This window comes from Macadamia integrifolia, chromosome 13 (assembly GCF_013358625.1).
Source record: "Macadamia integrifolia cultivar HAES 741 chromosome 13, SCU_Mint_v3, whole genome shotgun sequence".
In the NCBI taxonomy this organism is placed as follows: Eukaryota; Viridiplantae; Streptophyta; class Magnoliopsida; order Proteales; family Proteaceae; genus Macadamia; species Macadamia integrifolia.
This window is the reverse complement of record NC_056569.1, coordinates 4,331,893-4,346,627: the sequence shown is the minus strand read 5'-3', so window position 1 is coordinate 4,346,627 and position 14,735 is coordinate 4,331,893. Positions and strand designations below refer to the sequence as shown.

Below are 14,735 nucleotides of genomic sequence, written 5' to 3'. Positions count from 1 at the left end.
AAGAGTGAAGAAGAAGAGAGGAGGAAACGGGTTGGGTTGGAATCTCGGTCTGGTCGTGGTGCCGACGGCTAGGAGCGGTAGATCCGCTGCCCAGAAATCCCATGCTTTTTTCTTTTTTTTTTTAAATGCAGCCCAGGTGGAAAGGGAGGATTGAGGAGGGAGAGTGAGTGAGATAGAGGAAGGAAAGGCTCTGGGTAACAGAGGGTGAAGAAGAAGAAGACAGAGGGAGAAGAAGAAGAGAGGGTGAAGAAGAAGAAGAAGAAGAGTGAAGAAGAAGAGAGGAAACGGGTTGGGTTGGAATCTCGGTCTGGTCGTGGTGCCGACGGCTAGGAGCGGTAGATCCGCTGCCCAGAAATCCCATGCTTTTTTCTTTTTTTTTTTTAAGTGCAGCCCAGGTGGAAAGGGAGGATTGAGGAGGGAGAGTGAGTGAGATAGAGGAAGGAAAGGCTCTGGGTAACAGAGGGTGAAGAAGAAGAAGAAGAAGAAGAAGACAGAGGGTGAAGAAGAAGAAGAAGAAGAGTGAAGAAGAAGAGAGGAGGAAACGGGTTGGGTTGGAATCTCGGTCTGGTTCACAACAAAAAAACCCGGTTTTGGTAACCTCAACCAACCCTCTTAATCTTGACCGTTGGTGATGCACCATCCACGTGTCGCACTCTGCACCTAGCAAAACATGGAACAACAGACGATTAGCACAACAGAGGATTTTTATCCATATATATATGGATAGACGGTGCATGTGAATGTTTTGGAATATGGATAGAGAGGCAGCAGATGCCCAGCTTGACAAAGTATCAAACACCTTATCTTCAATGACTTCAATACTTTCGGTGGGTGTGCTTGTACAATGGAGGATAGATTTAGATATAGATTAATATATAGTAGTAAGTAGTAGACTAATGGACTTGTAGTGTACCCCACCTCTCTGACCTGTACCTGTAGTCTTAAATCCTAAAGGACAGAATGCCTCCCCCTTAAGACTTGTACAAAGTACAAAAACCAAGTTGCTTTGTTGGGTTCATCTCCTGGATTCTACATTTTTCATTTTTAGACCAACCCTACCTCATCTATAACCACTATTTTTTCTTTCTTAGTGGTCACTGAATAACAAACGATTCTCAGATATTTTTTTCTCAAAGTTGAAACTATTGACTGATGGTATGGGTGTCAACTTAGTTTAAACCAGGTAAATCAACCAAGCCAAACCAAAATTGTATTTCGACTGATTTCAGTTTGGGGTATTACAACCTTGAAATCAAACCGAAATTGGCTCAAAACTTGAACAAAAAACAAAACCAAATAGATAAGAAATTGAAATCTGAAACAATAACAACAAAATATAATCTTATCCCCACTAAATTGGTCTGCTAGATGGATCCGATATGAAAAAAGGAAAATAAAGAATTAACAAAAGAAGTAGAAGGTGGAAAGAAAAGAAGACAAGTCAATATTCAAAGATGTATCACAAAAACATCCCCTACACAGGTCGGGTATCTTGGTACTTATTCTTCGCAAAACTCTATCCATGGTGATACTAAAATCGAGCACCACTTATCAACCTTTCATACTGGGGCATCCATAGGTCTCATTGCACATCGTTATACCATCTCAACTGGTTCTTGCAGAGCAAATCTAAGCTGAAATCCGAATCAAAAAAAAAAAAAAAAACAATTAATTTTGCATAATTTTGTTGATTCAACCCAACCGACCAATTGACATTTGAAAGAGATCCTCTCCAACCAACCGGTTAGAGAGGAACCGGATCCATTGACACCCCGCCTGGACGGTCGCACGGTTCGTAGGGTTACCCAACTTGAGATAACGTGTCAAACAATGATTCCAGCCATGGGTCAAACGGGCCCCCACTTTAAAGGAACAAAAAGCAATAGGAAAACGCGTGAAGTGGTGACCGTGTAGGGCTGCCAGCTGGCATTACTGGCTAGTCACCTGGTGCTCGACCTTATCTTCTTTCTTTATTCTTTTCTTCCCACCACCCCCTCCCCTAATTTCTTCTTCTTTTTTTTATTTTTTATTATTATTATTTATTTTTGTACCGTTGAAATAATTGAATATTCAAATCCTCTGGCTGGTTCTTCCATTCTAGAGAGAGAAAACGGAGTTTATAACGTGAGTGCCGAACCGGCGAAAACTAAACCCGAAAGAAAGAGAGAAAGAGAGTTTTCGATATATTTGTGGTATTATTCACGAAAATAGAAAGCGAAAAATCCTATAATTTTGTTGATTTACAGATCAAAAAGGGAAAAGGAAGAGGAAACTATGAAACATATCTATTCTTTGAAGAACAAGGAGGTTAGTTCCTAATTCCCATTTTTTTTTCTTACCTTTTTTGTTAAATTTGCACTATCTTGTTTCCATGAATTTTATAATTCCGGGATTTTCTGAGGGTTTTTTTCCTTTGATTGGAATTGGTTTACTTGTTTTATCAATCAAATAGATAGAAACCGTTGTAGTTAGATCTTCTGCAATCATCTAATCCTCCTCTCCTGTACAAATTTATTTGTTTATTTGTTATATATATGGAGTCTTACTTCTGTTCATCTTTCATGGAAGGTCACTGCTCTTCCATGTGTAACCCTAGATTTATGAATTCTTCCTTGTTGTTGGTTTGATTGATTGTGTATAACCTCTGTTCACGGGCTTCAGTTTCTGTGTTGAATCGCGCCGAAGCTGCTTCCTTGAAGTTATAACAGGAAAGCTTGCGATTTCCTTCCATAGAGAAAAATGATTTCCAGATCGTATACCAATCTGTTGGATCTTGCGTCCGGGAATTTTCCGGTAATGGTTCGCGAAAGAAAGCGTCTTCCGAGGGTAATGACAGTTCCTGGTATTGTCTGCGAGCTCGATGACGATCAAGCCAATAGCGTTTCGTCGGACGTTCCATCATCTATCGCTCAAGATCGCATAATCATTGTAGCAAACCAGCTGCCCGTGAAATCCAAGCGAAGACCTGATAACAAAGGCTGGAGTTTCAGTTGGGACGAAGATTCGTTACTGTTGCAGCTCAAGGATGGCTTGCCGGAAGACATGGAGGTTATCTATGTTGGGCTCTTGAAGGTTGAAGTGGAGCCCAATGAGCAAGACGATGTTTCTCAGACTCTGCTTGAGAAATTCAAATCTGTACCTGCTTTTCTCCCACTAGATATATTCAACAAATTCTATCGTGGTTTCTGTAAGCAGCATCTCTGGCCTCTGTTTCATTATATGCTCCCTTTTTCTGCTGATAAGGGTGGACGTTTCGATCGCTCTCTTTGGGAAGCCTACGTTTCTGCGAATAAAATTTTCTCGCAGAAAGTGATAGAGGTCATAAATCCAGAAGATGACTATGTCTGGATTCATGACTACCATCTCATGGTTCTTCCGACCTTCTTGAGGAGGCGATTCAACCGTTTGAGAATAGGTTTCTTTCTCCACAGCCCCTTTCCTTCGTCTGAGATCTACAGGACTCTCCCCGTCAGGGAAGAGATCCTCAAGGCGCTGCTAAATTCAGACCTGATTGGTTTCCACACTTTCGATTATGCTCGGCATTTCCTCTCCTGTTGCAGTCGGATGCTGGGCTTGGAGTATCAATCAAAAAGAGGTTACATTGGGTTAGAATACTATGGGAGAACTGTTGGCATCAAGATCATGCCCATCGGAATCCACATGGGTCAGATTGAGTCCGTGCTGAGACAAGCTGATGAGGAGTGGAGGGTTGCAGAGCTTAAGAAGCAGTTTGAAGGGAAGACTGTTTTACTTGGCGTTGATGATATGGACATCTTCAAGGGGATTAATCTGAAGCTCTTTGCAATGGAACAGATGCTCAAGTTGCACCCCAAATGGCAGGGAAGGGCTGTACTGGTTCAGATTGCGAATCCTGCAAGGGGCAGAGGAAGAAATCTTGAAGAGATACAAGAAGAAATACAGTCGAGCTGCAAGAGGATCAATGAAGAATTCGGTCGACCTGGGTATGAACCGGTGGTGTTCATTGATAGGCCTGTTTCGGTTAGTGAAAGAATGGCCTTCTATACCATTGCAGAGTGTGTTGTCGTCACGGCTGTTAGGGATGGTTTGAACCTTACTCCCTATGAGTATATTGTTTGCAGGCAGAGAGCCTCTGCAGGTGGATCGAGTTCAGAGTCTACCGGGCCAAACAGGAGCATGCTAGTGGTGTCAGAGTTCATTGGGTGCTCTCCGTCACTGAGTGGGGCGATACGCGTCAACCCATGGAATGTTGACGCGACAGCAGAGGCAATGAATGAAGCTATTTCAATGCCCGATGCTGAGCAACAGCTAAGGCATGAGAAGCATTACAGGTATGTAAGTACCCATGATGTGGCTTATTGGGCACGAAGCTTCTTGCAAGATATGGAGAGAAGTTGTAAAGATCATTTCAGGAGAAGATGTTGGGGAATTGGGTTGAGTTTTGGTTTCAGGGTTGTGGCCCTTGATCCTAATTTCAGAAAGCTTTCCATAGATGCCATTGTTTCAGCATACTCAAGGGCTAAGAGCAGAGCCATACTGCTGGACTATGATGGCACTGTCATGCCTCAAACTTCCATAAACAAGACTCCAAGTCAACAGGTTATCTCCATTCTAAACACACTTTGTGGGGATGATAAGAATACAGTCTTCATTGTTAGCGGAAGAGGTAGAGAGAGTTTGGGAACATGGTTTTCTCCATGTGAGAAGCTTGGGATTGCTGCCGAACACGGCTACTTCTTGAGGTATGTCTTGTTATTAATTCCTTTTTGTTTCTTTTATCCAAGCTCCATTGCTTGTCGGGAAGTTGAAATCCTACTGTTCTTATGATGTAATTTATCAGGTGGTCATCTGATGATGAATGGGAAATCTGTGGCCAGAGTGCCGATTTTGGGTGGATGGAGATAGCTGAGCCAGTAATCAAATTGTATACAGAAGCCACTGATGGTTCTTCCATTGAAACCAAGGAGAGTGCCTTGGTTTGGCACCATAGGGATGCAGACCCGGGCTTCGGGTCCTGTCAAGCAAAGGAACTGTTAGATCACCTAGAGAGTGTGCTAGCAAATGAACCTGTTGCTGCCAAGAGTGGTCAATTCATTGTTGAAGTGAAGCCTCAGGTACATTGTCTATTCTCAACTTCCTCCGTCAATCTATACTATCTAGCGTGGGTGGGTTTGTTTAGTTATAATAACCCCCTAGTCCCCTGATTACTAAATGTTGCTGTTTCTTGGTTTATGTTAGGCCTGAACCACTCAAAAATATGTTATATATTCTATGTTAGTGCCTTTCCACTGATATAATAGTAGTTGGATTAGATGATGATGAAACTTGACATATGTCTAATTTTGTTGGCTCTGTAAATGGTCACTGATTGATCAGAGAATACCGGGGTCATCCTAATGCCTTGTTGCCTTTGAATGTCAACCTTTGTATAACTATTAGGATGGCTGAACCTGTGTCTCTTGGCTTTGGATTTCAGGGAGTAAGCAAAGGTCTTGTTGCAGAAAAGGTCTTTACTACCATGGCTGAGAAAGGGAGGCAAGCAGATTTTGTGCTGTGTATTGGGGATGATAGATCAGATGAGGACATGTTTGAGATCATCGGTAATGCTATGAACAAGAATATCCTGTCGTCTCACACAGCTTTGTTTGCCTGCACGGTTGGGCAGAAGCCAAGCAAAGCTAAGTATTATTTGGACGACACAACTGAGGTCATCATCATGCTGGAAGCTCTAGCGGAAGCCTCTGATTCTCCATCCTCTGACAACTCCGATACCACATCTGCCTAAGCAGGAACTTAAGTTGATCCTTGTCCTCCTTGCAGTGCCTCCTTTGAGTCCTCTAGAAGGGAAAAGTAGGAAAGATTATAGAAGCCTAAAACTGGAGTTGATTTCATTTGCACAGCTCTGTTGAGAAAGAATTTGTTGGAAGATTTTTTCTGGCCTCTTTTGATTTGGGTGGATAGCTAAAAAGAGACGACTGCAGCTTGGGATATTAGTGAGTTTAAAGGGTATTCAATGTCCGAAGGAAGCCCGGAGTATTTTTACTGCATCAGCTCAAACATTTGAAGGAATTTAACCATTGTTAAAGGTTTATTAATTGGGAAAGACTAACTCGACAGAAAGAAACACCACTTTTTTTTTGTGTAGGCTTGATCAACTTTCAGCTTCTTAGCAAGAATCAGATAACAGATCTAGAACATCTTGTGGCTGCCAAGAAACTTGTGGAAGGTGAAGGGTAGCAGAAACATATGCATATATTACTGATAATGTAGTTGCTAATTATTTCTTTTCCATTCTCTCGAGTCTAAGTTATGTTAGTTTTCTATTGCTCCATTGGTAAAGTGGGTTATTTGAATCTGTGAATCCCAGAGAAACATTCTTGGGTCTTTTTGTGTTCTGCACTTGAAATAAGACATTTGCATGAAGAGAGAAAGGAAAAACCAGTCCTAAACTAATTCATTTTAGTGAAGTTTCAGACTCCATGAAAAAAATTTTAAGATTTATAATTTTTTCTTGAGTGGTCTCAGATCTGATGCATCCAAATCTTTTCTCTGGCTTGAAACTGGCACTACAAAAGTATCATTAATTAACAGAAGTGTCTTACCGGGTTGTGTTCTTCACCTCAAACAAAGGCGTTTTAATTTTCAGGATCCCTGAGAGAAGGCTTTTTTAAAGCCTAAACAGGATTCTTAAGAATGCGGCTTGCCAGCCTGTTGCCTCACAACTCATAACAACTCATACCCAGGTTGGTTGGACTAGTGAGGAATGACTTTGAAGAGTGAAAAGTTACTGATTTCATCTCTCAAGATGGAGAGAGAGAGAGAGAGAGAGAGAGAGAGAGAATCTCGGGTTAGTGAGTTTTATCATCGACTCTTTCCCCCTATTGTACCAGGTCGGAAACACCTTTCCCATCTAATCTAAAGGTCAAAAGTCAAATGTTGTAATTTAAGAGGTTCTCTTTATTGTAGGTGAAAGGAAACTCCCACCCCACCCACCACCCCACCCCCCCACCCACCCCCACACAAAAAAAAATGTGAATTATAATTGAGTCGGTTAACCAATTATTTTGGGGGAAAACTACACTTTTATCATGCCGGATTGGAAGCAAGCTAAGCTATCAAAAGTTTTTGACGAATCACTTCTAAGCCAAGCCTGCTGCCCATGTTTAATGATATTATGCTTCACTATGTACCACATGATAGTACATGAATGGGTTCAGGTGATAGAGGATCAAATGACCATCTTATTACTATAATTCCAACTAAAAAAAAAAAAGTGGTTGAAATTATGGAAGTGCCATTCGGTAGTTTTTATATTCTTTTGCATCTATCTAAGGGCATTTTGTAATTTTATTGAATCAGATTTGAAGCCATTTTCTTACTTATTTTATCTTGAGATGCTCTATCACATGGATATCCACCCATATATTGCCATATGACAGATAGTGCTTCACTAGCATGGTGAAGCCTAAGAATACCCTTATTTTTTAAGGCTTAGTGGAACTGTGATTTGTGAGATCATTTAACAATTATATCATTTCTTATAATGATCCCAAATAGTTGGAGAAGGCTTGGATATGAATTTTATATTATCATTTCAGTAAGTTGGTCATATCCAATCCTATGTAGTTGTCTAATCCTACTAATTGAGGAGCAACATCAGTTGTTTATTTGTCCAAACAGGTCATTGAGCCAATGATTATGAGTTGTTTCTAAAATTAGTTTCACATATTAATTCTTAATTACTGATGTGGTTACTGATTTCTTTATCAAAGCAGGCCTTCATGAAGGACTGAGGCATGAAGGTCTTTCAAAACTAGTTGACTTCCCTGTGATAATCATTTTGATTAAGAAAGGTTTTTGATTAGTTAGTTCTTTCTTCAATCACCTTGCATGCCTGTCTGTCTGTTTGTTTGTTTGTTTGCAGAGATAATGAAAGGGTCCCATTTGGCTCATTTGTTAAAGGAACTGCAGGACTGAAAATGACAATCATTTATAAGTTTGTCTTGTGTGAGGCAGGTGGGGCCTTCAATGTGTAAACATCAACATCTTTTCCTCACAAGTTGGATAGACTCCATGATTTTTGGGGAGAGGGAGTTTTGAGTATTAAGAGTGAAAGAAAGCAAAGTAAAGGGAAGAATAGGATAGGGTAGTGTTTGGATAAAATTTGACACCTACAAGTCACTGTTGCTTGAAAGAAACTCTACCACCAAATGTCTTTATACTTACTTATCATCAGAAGTCACTAGTATGAAAAAAGTTTCTGAAGAAACCCATGTGAGATAAGATATTTCATGGACCACTCTTTGATTTCTCAGTTTTTTCTCTTCCATAGTTTGGTTTCATTGTTCTTGGTTTAGTTCCCTTTCCATCTAACTTCACCATCTCTTGTTTTAATTTCAAGGTTGCTTTGCATGGTTTGGGGCCTTTGGGCTTCAAATGATTAATAAATGCAAGTAGGAGGCATGGAGCTGGGCTTTTAGGTGTCCTTACCAAAGTTTTATAAAGCTTTCCAGCAAGGAGAGCAGAGTCAGCAGATGCTAGATTTTGCATTGTACATGCAAGTTGCAACAAAAGCTTCTTGTGGGGATAAGTTAATTTATGGAGCTTTTCTACAAAGGTAGATGATCTGTCTTGATTTGGATTTCAGGCTGGGACTTGTACCCATCCATCATTAATTAAATCCTATTGGTTCCTTTCAAAGCTATTACTAGTAGAGCCTCCTCCTTGAGTTCAATCATAGTTTTTGTTTTTGGAAAGGGACTTCAGTCATAGTTAACACTTCTCTGAAACAGTGAAGCCTATCAAATGGTAGATTTGACAATTTTTAGTTGAAGCATAAATAAATAATGATTTTAACAAATGGAGGGTTTCCTTAAAGGGGGGAGTATGAGAAGGAATCTACATGCTACAACAACAAGGGACTGAATATCATCCATATGGGATTCACATGAGACCCACATGACCAGAATATGGTAGAAACTGTCAGTGTGGGTCTCACTGTTTATTATGTGAGAAGGATATAAAAGAATCTATACAAGGGCAATGTAGCAATATTTTTCCCTCAACAAAATTAGTGTTTAGTTTTTTAATTGGATTTATGAAAAGAGATTTCACATCCGACCATAGTTAGCAAAAACGAGAACATCAAAAAAAAGGGCAACAAACAGTGAAAAATCCGAACCAATAAAAAAATAGAAACAGACTATATGCGTTTTAATCAAATGTGTAGAATTTTCACCCAAAGGGGGGGGGGGGAAACAAAAACGATGTCATACTCATATAACTTGAGGAATTATTATGACTACATACATTAATGCATATATATTCCACAACCTATCATAAGTTCCAAGACTTATCATCCAATTTCAATTTTAAATGCATGCATCATAACAAAAAAACATGCCAAAAATCTTGTTGAGCAATGTGGCTTGGCTATGTTATCGTTCATTATTGTTAACATAGTCAACATACTCCCGAAGTGATGCATGCCCAATTGAAGTTGGGAGTTATCACTATAGAAACACTTTTTAACAAATGCATCAATTTTAGCTAAATTTCGAAGTCTATACATTGAGCTTAAGTTGAAGGTGATAATGAGAAATGTAGCCCTTCAAGTCAGGTTCACATTGGAACAATAAAAAAATGGGAACTTCGTTTGAAGTTCAAGAAAGAAAGATATGGTCAATTAAGTATCCATTATATTTAACAAATCAAATATCTTAAAAAACTCATAAAGAAAAATGAAAACAAGTTTTAAACACATTTAAAATGAAAATGCTGGCCATTTACTTTTTCCCTCTATCCTTGGAAACAAATGGCAAAATACGTTTTGAAAGAATAAAAAATGGAAACACCATTTGAAATGTGTTTTGCTAATTAGTATCTAACTATTATGTTGCTAGAAGGGCTACCTGCTGCCTTACCTATTTTTGCAACCTAAACTAATCATTGGGTATTCTGATTGTTCGATGGGTTTATCCCTTGGATAAGGTGCATGGTCTCAGCTGGTTCGATTCGTCATTTGTGCATCTACAATTTAAGTAGAGATCATGGTGGTGGTTTGCTGTGCTAGTCTTCCCAAAGATTAGTCGAGGTGCGCGTAAGCTAGCCCGGACACCTTGGTTAACAAAAAAAAAAAAAAACATATGTTAAACTTTGGCGATTTATCCAAGGGATTGTCTAAATGACACCTCTATAGATGTATTTAGAACTTGACACCTTTTAATTACCTCTTATTTTATTCTCAAAAATTCTTAACTTAGGGGTATACAAGGGTTATCAAAAATTATGTAAAAAAGTGACTTATGTCACGCACATCTTCCACCATGTAGTGACTTCTACATGGTGCATGTAAAGAGAAATCTCTATCTAAGCCAAAATCAACCTTTAGTGATGGAAGCCTTCACCAATAAAAGAAGCTACCTTGATGGCGATAAAGAGAATTTCTTCCTTAGAATACCATACTATTTAAGAGGGAAAAAAAAAAATCTAGGTGAAAAAACGTTTATCAGTTTATAATAAACAATTTAAAAATTAAAATGTTGGTTTATATTATTTAATTTTTAATAAATTTCAAATACCATATTAGCTACCCAATAAAAATATAGTTGTGCTAAAATACAATCACGTTACAAACATGGACACCGAATTAAATATTGGCTGGTTGTAAACCGTTACCAATAGCTGATCTGATATTGATATGGATTTGTCACTTTTGTCCTTATTTTTCAAAAAAGTGAAGTTTTGTTAGGATTTTAACTTCAAATCGATATTGATAATCGATCAGGTATTGGTATAGGTCTCAATCGATACATATACGATACATCTGATCCCATACCAATACTTAAAAACCTAGTTGCAACACAATTTGCAGTGAATTCCAATCAGGAAAAAGACTACCGATAAATAATTTAATGACGACTTTTTGGCCTTTAGCATCAATATCTATATTTGAGTCCTCAATTAGAAGAAAAGACTTGTTGTTATGCACTCAAATATGCTAATTAAACATTTATCCATTTTTCTATGTGATTAGAATTTTATGAAATTATAGGAGGTGAATATTTTTTCTAGCATCCACAATTCAGAGTAAGGGTGTCAAGAGGTTGGTTTGGTTCAATTTCGATTATTTTTTCAATTTTTGCATTTATCAAGTCAGACCTAAACTGGACCGATAAAAGTTTGGTTTCTAAAATCCAAAACCAAAACATTTTTTTTGTTTCCAACAAGTAAAACTTATAGTAAGACTTGAACCTTAAACCTCTTATTTACTAAGTTTCAACCACTAGGACTAGGCTAGATGTTCATTTCAAACAACTTATACCTTTCTATCTGGACGGTTTCGGTTTCTTAATAGGCTCTAATCAGGTTGCTTAGTTTCCCCCTATTTTTGTGTGTGTTTCTTCGTCTTTTGATTTTGGTCCAGTCGATCAGTTTTTCCGGTCTAGTCGGTTTCTTCTTCTTTTCATGGTTCTACATTGACTCCTCTAATCTAGTGAGTATTTTCATCTTGCATAAATTACAAGTTGCCGTGCAACAGTTGGATGAGATTGAAATTTTGTTAATAAGTGAGTCCCAAGATCCTTTACTCACATATTTAGTTTCGATCCAAATAAATGGAGCCATACAAGTGGAAAAACTAAGCATCAAAAAAATCTAGGACTGTTAAGATGATGAATTCCACTACTTTTAAGACTGCCAATATCAATACATTTGCGTATATGAGTGATTTTAATCCGAACTAGTTAATTTTCGCAAATGATCAACAAAACGGAAACTATCACATCACCCTTCCATGTTGCACAACTAGAAAAATTTCCATAAATTTCTCAGTGCAGTAGGACTCACTTTTTAGGGATTTGAGTATGATCAACCAGGCATAATTTTAGTCTTCAAATAAGTAGGTGAGGTTATTTAAAAAGGTTTGATGCTTGAACTAACTCACACCAGCTCTCATTGCTTTAATTAGGAATGAAGGGCAAAGCAAGATCTTTGTAACTGAACCCCTAGGGGGTAGCTCTGTTGGTAAGGACCAACATCCCACAATTAAGAGGTGTTTGGGAGGACCCAACTCATTATCATTGGCTTCATAATTTGGAGACCCAATATCTTATTTAAAATATATTGGTGAGATGTTCTTGAGGAAGAGTGATGGACACCCTACCTTCTATTTTTGGCATTATACACGCCAGATGAGAGAGGTTTTGATAAGTGTCGATTCATATATAAGAAGCCCACGTCATTAATAAGGAAAGAGATAGAGAGAGCACATTACACTGCAGTTGTATCTCCGTCTTCTTCCGTATTCTTAAATTGTAACTACTTGGACATTTTCAATTTCTTTGAAAGATGCTGAAAGAGCTTTTTTCTTCCTTCTGGGTATTAACTACAGAAAACCCCTTTTGTCCTTGGGAATTTAAATGAATTGAACATTCTCTTTCTCCTAACTTGGTAGGTTCTCTTTCTCTTTCTGTTCAACAACCATTAAAGAAGTAGACCCATCTACGAAATTTTTTTTGGTGGAAGACCTATCTAAGTAGTTTAATGCATGAAAATTGATAGAACATCTCTAGATTTTTGACATACATCTCTTAATGTGCATGATTATTCGTGATTCATAACTGAATGGTTTTCTAACATTTCTTAGGAATGGATAGTTCTCTTTTCTTATGTTTAAGTTATGGGGGAAAGAATGTTCCCTGGTCGAGTGGCTCCTGTGCTAATGCGGCGGGCCAATGAAGCACACATAGGCATCAATAGAAGATGGATTTTTTATATTTCACAGGGGTGATGGAGATGTTATTTCGCCATCTTTATGTCTGGACATAGGGCGTGCAACCAAGAAGTGTTCTTTTACACTTAGCCCTGGCGAAGTACATGAATCAAAATTTACCCACAACAAAAGAATCATATGGGCCATCTGCTAATTTTAGGTGTAAAGTGTACCAAAGCCTAGATTAGGGAGAAGTTTGGGAATTCCCTATTGGGCTGGGCCTCAGTCCCATGATTTGATTGAGTTTTCACAAGCCCAACCATACCATAGACAAATCTCAGTTATTGTGGCCTCTATTCAAGCAGAAAACAACCCCATTATCCTCCTCCACCAGAAAGATGAAAAACTCAATTACTTGCAAACCTCCCTGACCGTTAGATAATTTGATGTGATATTATTTTTTTTATACACTTGAGATAATACTGTAGGTTTGCATAGTGGTCTGAGTCAAACCATGTCTGTAATGTTGGGATTTTAAGGGGTAGGATGTCTTTTAAATATAGTGCGTTGAATCCAAAGGGCCTTAAGGGCTGATGGGGGTATTTTTATCATAAACTGTATAGGTTTCCTATACAGGAGAAAATAATAAATAAATAATCTGTATTGGGTTCGCTATATATTTGTATCAAGGATTCTTTCTCTGTAAGCAATCTGAGAGACATGTGAGAGCGAATGATTGTAACCCTATTAAGATTCTTTATATGATTACTTGTTTGTGATTTCCATTCTTTTCTTCATCGTTTTAAGGTTTCATTTCTACAAGGATGCCGCTCCGTCACTTACCTTGACCAAGCCCAACTAGCTATAAATCATGACATCATAATATTTAATATGATCTTGGGAAAGAGTTTCCAGCAAGGCACCTACTAACTTCTGTCCTGATTTGGTAAGTGGATCATCTGCTTCATCAAATTGATTGGAACTCTCCCGAGTCCCGGACAGCTCACATATTTAATTAATGTCCTAGGCCTAATCACTAACCCATCTTGGCCCAGTGTATTATACATTTGGGCTGGTTTAATGTTGGCCCCGCCATCATCAGGGCCCATAACAAGTCTTCTCATCCCCCTCCCACTCGTGACGGTGGGCCCCACATCATTGATTATCTGGGCCTTAAAACCCTCCTTCAAGCCCGCTACTCTTTTTGGACTGAGTTGAATCGTACGACCATAAAAATTCAAAATCCAAACGGCCAAACGGGCCCATATCGTCCGTTAGTAAATATTGGGATGCTTTATTCCTTGTCTTATTTGAAGCAGAGGGAACGATGAAAGATCCATTTGCATGACTACCTTGAAAACAGGAGCCACAGCCACAGGACAAGACAAGGCCAAATAATAATAATTATAATAAATAAATAAATAATTTTTCCTTCTTTTTCTTAAACCAAACTCTACATGGATATTTAGTTGCCACGTGTGTAATTCGGATTCGACCACTATAGTTACAGTAGTCACGTGTGTAATTTGGATTCAGTACCATGATATGGTCGATAGCCACGTGTAAGGGGTGGGTTAGATACATCTACTGATCTACCGACCTCAACAAACAACAGAGAAACAACCACGTGTGTAACGTGGCAAGAGAGGGAAACGCAAGTCACGCAACACAAGTCACGCAACACGTACGTCTAGGCCTTAGGGTATACGATCCAACTCAAAGCTCTAGTGGGGGTCTTAGTCCTTTTAGGCTTTTACCCTTCCCCAGCAGCTTGGTTGGGTTGTAGCATTACATTGTCTAATCAGTTTTAAATTTTATTTTAGAGAGAGAATCTTAGGTGTTGTCTATATTGACTTTCGAGAGGTCATAGAAATATGTCAAGTGCATAGATGAGATATAATATGGTCCTTTCGTATTTGTCTGTATTTAGGTGATGATAGAAAGTTTGAACTTGAGAGCTCTTAGGAGCTTAGGCTTTATTATACAATTGTCTTTAAAAAGTTTGATAGAATTTTGATATTATTAAAATCGAAATATTATTTTA

General features: G+C 38.5%; 1 protein-coding gene across 3 annotated transcripts; it reads left to right on the top strand.

The window, feature by feature from the left end:
* Positions 1-2,099: 2,099 nt before the first annotated feature.
* LOC122059996 (probable alpha,alpha-trehalose-phosphate synthase [UDP-forming] 7) lies at positions 2,100-6,417 on the top strand. Of its 3 annotated transcripts, none has more exons than XM_042623115.1 (4): positions 2,100-2,307; positions 2,686-4,721; positions 4,820-5,093; positions 5,456-6,417. In XM_042623115.1, exons 2-4 carry the CDS (start codon positions 2,740-2,742, stop codon positions 5,762-5,764), a joined length of 2,565 nt encoding a protein of 854 aa, XP_042479049.1. In that variant the 5' UTR covers positions 2,100-2,307; positions 2,686-2,739; the 3' UTR covers positions 5,765-6,417. The 3 variants fall into 3 exon arrangements, with proteins under 3 accessions (XP_042479049.1, XP_042479047.1, XP_042479048.1); XM_042623113.1 differs by having other exon boundaries at positions 2,662-4,721; XM_042623114.1 differs by having other exon boundaries at positions 2,569-4,721.
* Positions 6,418-14,735: the final 8,318 nt, after the last annotated feature.

Bases quoted from the DNA above. Each gene is read 5' to 3' on its own strand.
- LOC122059996 (XM_042623115.1), top strand. From the start codon at position 2,740: ATGATTTCCAGATCGTATACCAATCTGTTGGATCTTGCGTCCGGGAAT. The intron at 4,722-4,819 runs GTATGTCTTGTT...GTAATTTATCAG, and splicing joins GAACACGGCTACTTCTTGAG to GTGGTCATCTGATGATGAAT. The intron at 5,094-5,455 runs GTACATTGTCTA...TTTGGATTTCAG, and splicing joins TTGTTGAAGTGAAGCCTCAG to GGAGTAAGCAAAGGTCTTGT.